The sequence below is a fragment of the Panthera leo genome, chromosome A1 (genome assembly GCF_018350215.1).
Source record: "Panthera leo isolate Ple1 chromosome A1, P.leo_Ple1_pat1.1, whole genome shotgun sequence".
Lineage (NCBI taxonomy): Eukaryota > Metazoa > Chordata > Mammalia > Carnivora > Felidae > Panthera > Panthera leo.
In genome coordinates, this window is record NC_056679.1 from 28,762,343 (window position 1) to 28,772,217 (window position 9,875).

Genomic DNA, 9,875 nt, shown 5'->3' on the forward strand with positions numbered 1-9,875 from the left:
GTAACTAAAATGTTCCCGAAGCCTTTAATCAGCCAGTATCTGTTTTTGAGAAAGAGCTCATTTGACTGCTATTTGTGTAATAATCAACTTTTTTCCTCACAGTAACCAGTTACGTCAACCCTGTGAGCAGACCATATGGTCAAAGATGTATTCATATAGTCTCATCCATGGTCATCTGATTAGTAAGAATTTGCATCTCCAGTTAAAGGGAAGGAAAAAGCTTAATACATTTATAGCCCTCTTGCCTCAGCCAAAAAGGAGAAACCTACTTCTGTTTCAAGGAACTGATCTTATCCCCTCCTGTGTAAGATCCTGTTTAACAGATTACTTCACCAGCCCCGTAACGAAAGCAGTCTGCCTGGCACCTTCTCAGGAGAACTTTATTCTTGGCTTAAAATAGTTCCGGCCGTGACCATTGTCAACTGAGACATGATAGGGCCTCGAGCATGCTTCATGGAGGAATCCGACAGGCTTTCTCCATACCCGCCCCAGCACTGAACACGTGGGTGACCTTAGACATCTACTGAAGCCAATACTTTACTAGTTGCCATTGGCAAGAGCTGTACAGCTTTTAGGGTTCAAATTCTGTTACCTTTTCATAAGATGGATAACAAACTATCCAAGGAGATTTTTTTTTCACATATGGAATTTATTACATCCTCTTAAAAAGCATTTATTATCAAGCCTTTTTATTGTATTGGTAAATTTCCCTTACAATTCTTTTGTATCATCCTTTGCATAAATTAAAAAATCTGAAAACCACACCCAAGATCTCACTCTGGTCCTCCCCTAACCATGTCCCTCCCATGAGGTAAAGAGCCTATGGGGCCAAGGGGGTATACTCGGTTAAAGCCAGTTTCTGGATCATGTTCCCAGTTTCTGGGCTCCCCAAGAAACCTCTGATGACCCCCCAAGCCTGCTTCCTATGTGGTCCCCTTTCTTATGCCCATCTTCATAGGGCAGACTGGCCAATGGTATAAACACCCAGGTCTGAGGTATGGCCAAGGGGCAACTGTAGGAAGGAATATGATGGCTGGGTGTCCATACATATGTGAAGCGCCTCATGGAAATGGGACAGAGCCGACTATAGCAAGCCAGGGGCCGGTGCTGCCCACACCATTCTGTTCTTGCACAGAACTTCAAGGACTCCTGGCTCTCCAGGTCATTATAATCTGTATTTACTTATCAAAGGAGGACAGAATATATTTTATTTAACAATTTATATCCTGATTTACAGGTTTTAAATATTTAGGCATCTTACATCGGCCTTCATTTGTACACTTGTCCCTTCCAATTACACACTTATCTCTGTCCATTCCCATTCTTTCTGCTCGTTTTCAGTCTCAGAAAAAAGAGTGTCCTCCTTCCTTCTCCAGACTAGACACTCTGACTCTGACCATGATCTCCTTCCTGACTGCCTCCTCTCTGCCACCTGTAACATGCCCAGACACCTCCCCGCCAACACCCCTCTAGATGCTGTTCCATTTTACTTTTTATCCCACAGACTTTTCACTAACCTTGTCCCCACAAAGGTGTCTGTTGATTCTGAGGCCCAGAGGTCACTAGTCCCCATTCTCTGGGATGGCTGACGTTAGTGTGATTCAGCACACTTGCACAACCACTTCCGGAGACCCTCCACACAGATTCCCCAGGGCCATCCGCTTATCCTACTTTGGCAAGTGCTGTCTCCCCTGTCTTCCCCACTCAGCTCTGTGTCCTTCTTCCACCCACCAAAGAGGATACTCCTCAAAGTTCAGGTGAAGTGTTCCTCTGCTCTTCTCTGTCTCTGCATTTGCCCTTGGCAGTCATGTGTCCCTCCTGGGCAGGGACAGCCACATCTCTGACTCCATGAAATACACTTCTACTCTGATACCTCCCTGGATGCATAATTTCAGCACATCCAAAATGGAACTGATCTTCTGCAAATAACCCAGCTTCTCTCCTGGCTCCCTATCATCGCATAAAAATTATTTCAACAGAAATTCTTCCACTTCTTTTCATTTTTAAATACAATGGTTTTGGTTACTGTATGGGCTTTTTGGTCAGCCAGCTTGGGCTAACCACCATTTATCACATGGTGGCTATGGGGGGTGGGGGGTGGGAAAATGCATTCCAGCTTCCAAGCAGCTTATTTGCAAAAGAATGTAGCCCACATGGGAAAGGAAACCTTCTTATTGCCCCAACATGATTACATTTTTGCCATAAACACACCAGGCACACTCACAGATACTAAAATTTGAAGATGAATAAGATATGGCCTCAAAGAGCTCAACAGTTAAAAAGAAATAGACATGAAAAGAAATAAGTGCATTCCCCTACAATGCCTAGAGTCATGTTTTGCACATGGTTGGTGCTCAAAAGATAGCTGTTGATTGATGGGCAGTTGGTGAATAGAAAGCAGTGATTCTAAAGCATTTTGTCCCTCAGTAGTATTCCAGATATTCCTGAAAATCTTTTGCCCCAGGCCCACACTCAGAATTTTCTTTCCAGATGCCCCAATTGCCCAGATACCCTAACATCTATTCTAACTTTCACATCAGAATCACAAAAATTCTTAGAGGGACGTGGAAGGGGAGAAGGGAATTGGGGAGCAAACCCCAATAGTTAGAACCACCTTGCTCCAGTTATGGGGTTGCTTCAGGTCCCAAACTTCTTTCCAGATTCCATTCAAATGCTGCACCCCACACTCAGCTCTAGTTTTCTCATGTGCATTGTGAGATAGAGAAATAGAAAGGTAGTTCCTAAATTTTAAAAATACATGTCATACACTAAAGTAGAAAAGCAGAGGGGCACCTGGGTGGCTCAGTTGGTTAAGCATCTAACTTCAGCTCAGGTCATGATCTCATGGTCCATGAGTTCGAGCCCCATGTAGGGCTCTGTGCTGATTGCTCCAAGCCTGGAGCCTGCTTTGGATTCTGTGTTTCCTTCTCTCTCTCTGCCCCTTCCCCTCTCGTTCAATCTCTCTCTCTCTCTCTCTCTCTCTCTCTCTCTCTCTCAAAATAAATAAACATTAAAAAATGTTTTTTAATTAAAAAAATAAAGTATGGGAATGCACACTGGTGCAGCCACTCTGGAAAAAAGTATGGAGGTTCCTCAAAAAACTAAAAATAGAACTACCCTACGACCCAGCAATTGCACTACTAGGCATTTATCCAAGGGATACAGGTGTGCTGTTTCAAAGGGACACATGCACCCCCATGTTTATAGCAGCACTATCAACAATAGCCAAAGTATGGAAAGAGCCCAAATGTCCATCGATAGATGAATGGATAAAGAAGATGTGGTATATATATACAATGGAGTATTACTCGGCAATCAAAAAAAAATGAAATCTTGCCATTTGCAACTAGGTGGATGGAACTGGAGGGTATTATGCTAAGTGAAATTAGTCAGAGAAAGACAAAAATCATATGACTTCACCCATATGAGGACTTTAAGAGACAAAACAGAGGAACATAAGGGAAGGGAAACAAAACTAATGTGAAAACAAGGAGGGGGACAAAACAGAAGAGACTCATAAATATGGAGAACAAACTTAGAGTTACTAGAAAGGTTGTGGGAGAGGGGATGGGCTAAATGGGTAAGGGGCACTAAGGAATCTACTCCTGAAATCATTGTTGCACTATATGCTAACTAATTTGGATGTAAATTTTAAAAAATTAAAAATAAAATTAAAAAAATAAATAAAGTAGAAAAGCAGATTATAAAACAATGTTATCCATTGCAGTTAGAAGTTATGTTGATGTAGATGTGTGTGTGTGTGAATGTGCAACCTTTTTCACATGTAGTGAGAGGAAATAAAAGCCTCAGAACTTCTACAAAACTTTGAGAGATGTTAGCTTTGAATATGGGATTATGACTAATTTTTACTTTCTTTTTTGTGCTTTACTGTAATTTCGATGGTGAATACATTTCACTTTGTGTGTTCAAAAAAAAAAAGTTTATGTATTAGTTTTGTACTGCTGTGTAACCAATTACTGCATACATAGCCTTTCAAAGCAATACCCATTTACTAGGTCTTAGTTCTATAGTTTAGGGGTCTAGGAAGGCTCAGCTGGGTTCTCTGGTTAGGGTCTCATAAGGCTGAAATTGCGATCTGAGCCAGACTGGACTCTTACCTAGAGGCTCTGCTTCCAAGCCCATTTGGATTTGGGCAGAATTCAGTCCCTTGTGGTCATAGGACTGAGGTGCCTGTTTTGATGTTGGCTGTCAGCCAGGGTCCCTCCTAGATGCCACTCTCAAGGCCTCACCCCATAGTCACCTCCATCTCAGCCACAGATAATTCCCACATGTCACATCCCCCCAGACTTCAAGTCTCTCTGTCTTCCCCTTCTACTACCATCCAGAAAAACTCTGCTTTTTAGGGCTCATGTGATTAAATTGGGCCCACCCAGGTAATCTCCCTTTTGATTAACTCAGAGTCACCTGATTAGCGGCCTTACATCTGCAACATCCCCTTTGCCACATAACATAATCACAAGTAAACATCCTACCCTATTCACAGGCCCTGCTCACACTTAAGGGGAGAGGATTATGCAGGCCATGTATGCCAACGGGCAGGAATCTTGGGGGCCACCTTGGTACTCTGCCTACCACAGTGCGTGTGTATGTGTGTGATTTTTTTTGAACTCTCCCCTGATGGTTAAGAATGGAAGTCTTGGTAGCCCATGAAGCCCCCATCATACTTTCTCCCTCCTGCTAGGGCAGAAATCACATGAGGATGAGCCAGAAATGAAGGAGCCTGGAATTTGTCTGCCTTTGTTGATAAGCACACATCCATCTCTCTGGACTTCTCCATGGCCATCTGTTGAGCAATTGTGTATGGTGGCAGACCAAAGATTTGGAGGCCAAAAGGTCTGATGACAATTCTCTAGTGGGCAGAGGCTTCTAACTCTGATTCTCTTATCTATAGTATGACATCGCTGGACACTCTGGAGATGGCTACAACATTGGTCTGGTTCCAATTAACAAAATTCCCAAGGACAATAAGCAAAGACTAGAAATTCTGAAGGTAAATACATTAAATCACCTCTATATTGTGAAAACTTCCACCAGATTAGGTAAAGTATCTTCTGATGACTGGAAAGATTCACTGAAGCAGCAACAGATACAGGAAAGAAAAAGACTTTCTGTTTTACAAGCATTCAAGCCTTAAACTGAGAAAACGCTCCTGGTGCCTAAAATCCTCTTCTCCACACTACAAATTTTAAACTCTGTTCCCTACATATTTTTAGTGTACTCAAGATTATGTCAGGATTCCACAGCCTGAGTCCCCCTCCTAAATCCTATACAGTTCTTCTCAGTCCCTAAGTATTTCAGTAAAAGGAAAAGAATGACCCCTTTCAGCGTACTCTCCCAGTTTTATGTACTTCGTAGTATTTTCTAATGATAACTTCAGTTTCACATACTCAGATCTACAATAGAAACACACACACCTTATGAGGTTAAAGTAAATGTCCTCCATTGCTATTGTTGTAAGTACAATGTTTAGTGTTACAACTTTGTTTATTAGAAATTCAACCCATTTCTCATTTTTCTCTTGGGTCACATCCATTCACAGGTCTTGCCCACATTTAAGGGGAAAGGACTATGCAGGCTGTGTTTACCAGGGGCAGGAATCTTGGGGGCCACCTTGGAATTCTGCCTACCACAGCGTGTGTGTGTGATATCAAGTTTTATGTTTTCTTACATTTTCTCACTTTAAATGGCAGCTTGAGTTTGAGGAGTAAGTGCCAACTGGGAGAGTTTGGGAACATTTCATGTTTCTAACAAAAGTCTTAACCGCATACAAATATCACATGTACTGTTGTCACTCTGAGGTGCAAATGAAATAGAACTTGCTCAGAGATTTCTTATTCACATGGAATAATTGGTATTTGTGCATTCTCATGGTCAATAGAAAAACCATTATGAGGGGCGCCTGGGTGGCGCAGTCGGTTAAGCGTCCGACTTCAGCCAGGTCACGATCTCGCGGTCCGTGAGTTCGAGCCCCGCGTCAGGCTCTGGGCTGATGGCTCGGAGCCTGGAGCCTGTTTCCGATTCTGTGTCTCCCTCTCTCTCTCTGCCCCTCCCCCGTTCATGCTCTGTCTCTCTCTGTCCCAAAAATAAATAAAAAATGTTGAGAAAAAAAAAAATTTAAAAAAAAAGAAAAAGAAAAAGAAAAACCATTATGTTGGCTTAAAAAGTTTCTCACCTGTGGCTTTTGTGCGACATCTCTTACCTCCAGACAATGCATGCCCATGCTCAATTCTGCATGAGTGGGGACCACACGTTAGAGGGGACAGAACATGCCATCAAGGAAATTGTCAAAGAAGAAGCTGACGAGTACTTTGTCATCGTCTTAAGTGACGCAAACCTGTCACGATATGGAATACATCCTGCCAAGTTTGCCCAAATCCTGACAAGCAACCCTCAAGTAAATGCTTTTGCCATTTTCATTGGATCTTTAGGTGATCAAGCAACCAGGTAAGGGTCTCCTCGGGATACAGCAAAGGACAGGTATAGGGACCTACCTGGCGCATGTCATTTCACGGGATTGGCATCAGGCGGGGCAGTGGAAGAGAAAAAGGAGGAATGGCCCGTAGGGTTGCTGCTGTCATGGAGCTGATAGTCCAGTTGGAAGGATATAATGCTCCGGCTTATGTTTGGATGAGCAGTAATCATTTGAAATTAACGGTTTTCCATTGTGTGTTTAGACCAACAATAGGATAATTAACAAATTGATTTGTCCACAAATAAATTAGACAGTATTTTATATATTTTCACTTAACATCAAGGTCTCAAGCTCAGTTCTAATCAGTTCATGTTCAAATCATATTCAAAGTTAGCAAACATCTATTTTCCCAGCATAAGAGATTGCGTATATATATGTTTGTGTCTGTAAAACCTGTATATAAATAATATATAAAATACACACACATACACATACACATACACATACACATACATATAGCGAGACATATACATAAATATACATGGACAGACATACATGGATATAGATACATAGATTGTAGATAAATATCACTTCTTAAATATCTCCCTTTGTATGTGTGTATATCCCTTTTTACTGGGGGGACAAGCAGGTAAAGCACTTGGAGACAATGTAAGAGAGTATATGTGGTAAAATTCTACACTGAACATGCTAAATATTTAGTAGAGAAGGTGTGGTCAGATAACAAATACCATTGTGGATGAGCTAAAAGGAGAGATCTGGAAACACTTTCATTTCTCAAATATACTAATGTTTATTCTTTTGAATTATAAACAGAAAGAACTTCTGATTTTTCTTTGCTTGAAATATTTGTATGAGGCAGAAAACACAAATGGAAGTATATTTTTCCCACCCCCAAAAATAAATTTCCTGCCTAGAATGCATACCTTTTTATTATTCCTGTCTCTTACCTGTCATACTCTGAAGTATAGAGTCCTGTATACACTACAAAATGCTTTAGTGTCCAAAGAGCTGGCATCTTTTCCTATTCCCTTCGCCTTGCTGCAGGATCACCAAGTGAGGTTAAGAACAGCCTGAATATCATGTAATTACAGTCACTTTATTACAACTGACTTTGCATTCTTCCCAGTTTTATACGTTAGCCTCTTCTAGAACTTCCATGTCCTCGAATGCAAACTGTGCCTTTTCTACCCAGATTTCCTTCAGGACCAGCCCAGTATTTAGCAGACGGCAAGTTCAACAAATACTGGTTGAGCTGAAATAGCTATTTTGTCTTTCTAGTGAACAGATCCTGTTTGAATACTTAAGAAAGTACAATAATACCCTTGTGGTTTCCTAGGGAAATGGTCCAACATCCACTGGCAAAAGATACGTTGCAGAATTAGCTGGTCTACCAGGCATGCCAAATGTATGATACTACACAGGACGGTTGACTTTTATTAAATGTCATTCCAAAACCAAACTTTGTTGGCACAGTGAAAGAAGGCGTTCTTTTGGATAGAACTGTGTCTTGTCCTTTCATTGCTTTCAAAAAATGGCCCTTTGTTCCAGATGATAAATTGCCATTTAAAAAAATTATCATTAGCCTGTATAACCTTGGTGTCATCAAAGCTGCAATTGCATAAGTCAGAGTGTACTTCATGCTGTATAATGTGAGGCAAAAAAGAACGAGAGAGCAGGGAAAGAAAGAAAGAACCACCCGGGGTTTGGCCAGGCAGCATTTTTCGGGGCCTGTTTTCTAAGGCAGGAAAAACACTTAGTACAGCATATGGATTTGCTGGACCTAGGTGAGCCAATCTCCAATGCATCCCTAGCGTTCTGTTCTACCAAGGGAATACTAGAAAGTGACAGTAATAAAAGGAAGGAAATTTCTTCTTTTCCAATTAACTGATTTTCTCACCGAAAAGACCTTTCTCTGGGTTCACTGCTTTCAGTGTGCCTCGCTCTGTTTTGTTGCTTTTCCAAGCCTTTCACTGCCCAGTGACAGCCAGTTCAGTTGCCGGCAGGGGCAAGGTATTAGAAAGTAAAAACTTCTTTTCCTAAGAAACCATCGGGACAGTGTGGTTTGTGGGGGCAGGAGGTGGAAGGGGAGCCTCGATTTGCAATGGTAATTTTCTCTCCCCTTCCATCCTGGCAGGCTTCAGAGAACTTTACCAGCTGGCCGGTCTTTCGTTGCCATGGATACCAAGGACATCCCTCAGATTTTACAACAGATCTTCACCTCCACCATGTTGTCCACTGTTTAAGCCGTGCCCTTCGTCACCCTGGTGCCCCCGGGATTTGAAATAAGATAGGGATAAAGAGTACTCTGAAGAAAAGAAGACATCTATAAAGGGAACCTGTGCAATGACTGGATAATTCTGGCATTCCTGGGTCCTCCTGTGCTTGCTCAGCAATCCGAATTCAGGAAAGCAGCCAGAGGGAGGTTTGTGCATGGAAACCGACAACTGTTGATGGGTTCACAGGGAAGTGAGTTGACCTGCATTTTATAAAAGGTCAGGGTTAAAGGAAAGTGGTTTGAGAACTGTGGTACTTGGTTTATATCTAGAAACCTGAAGGAAAGAGAATTCCTTGCTTTTGCCTTAACATCTGGTCACCTGAGGTAACAGAAGCGACCCCATCAAACTAAGCTTTAGTTGCCGTATTCTGACGTTGAGTTACAAGTCTGTGCAAACCCACCCAACCTGCTCCTATCCAGTAATTAAGTGTATTTTCTTCTCCACTCTTGGTTGCCCAGAAGACAATGATTTTATAGTATATAACTCACTGGAAAGCTTTCTAACAGACATATTTTATAAACAGGTTTTTTTCAATAATTCCATTCTCTTGGCAAAAGCCAAAAGGAATCAAAAGATCCCTGCATTGCTATCTTTCCCACCTGACTTTTTAAAGACTCTTTAAATAATAAAGAGCAAACCTCCCATCTTCCATGCTGCCAGCGTGGAAGGATAAAGGATGTCTTGCCTTGAACTTCCTGTTTCCTCTTGTTCTTCCAGTGCTTCTCACAAGTCTCACGTATTTTGGTGTCCAAAATGTAATGTTCAAAACAACAAACACTTATGTTTTTACTTAAAGCAAAGTAAAAACAAGGCGGTATGTTTGAATTGAATGGTAACTGGAGATCTCTTTAGCTGTGTGTGTGTGTGTGTATATATATATATATATATATATATATATATATATATATATATGCTTTTTTTTGTCAAGACTCCTCTTTTCTTTCAAAGTGTACCTCATTCCCACCTACTCTTGGGCTGACCTTCATTTACCAACAGGCTCATTGTCCCTTTGTTTAAAATCAAATGCCACAGCCAAAGTCAGGGTCTGTGCAAGCACCTAAGAAGCTAGAGATGCAAAGTCAAAATTGCAGGGGGCACCAGTGTGTGCGTGCTTTCTTGTCATGAGTTGGAAAAACTAGTCTTGT

The 9,875-nt window shown here is 41.6% G+C and overlaps 1 protein-coding gene across 1 annotated transcript in view; it reads left to right on the plus strand.

The window, feature by feature from the left end:
• Positions 1 to 9,603, plus strand: part of VWA8 (von Willebrand factor A domain containing 8) — a 370,895-nt gene extending 361,292 nt beyond the window's left edge. The window contains exons 43-45 of the mRNA XM_042927013.1: positions 4,913 to 5,011; positions 6,227 to 6,465; positions 8,589 to 9,603. Coding sequence (XP_042782947.1) covers positions 4,913 to 5,011; positions 6,227 to 6,465; positions 8,589 to 8,697 — 447 coding nt within the window. The 3' untranslated portion in view covers positions 8,698 to 9,603. The remainder of the gene's footprint in view (positions 1 to 4,912; positions 5,012 to 6,226; positions 6,466 to 8,588) is intronic.
• Positions 9,604 to 9,875: the final 272 nt, after the last annotated feature.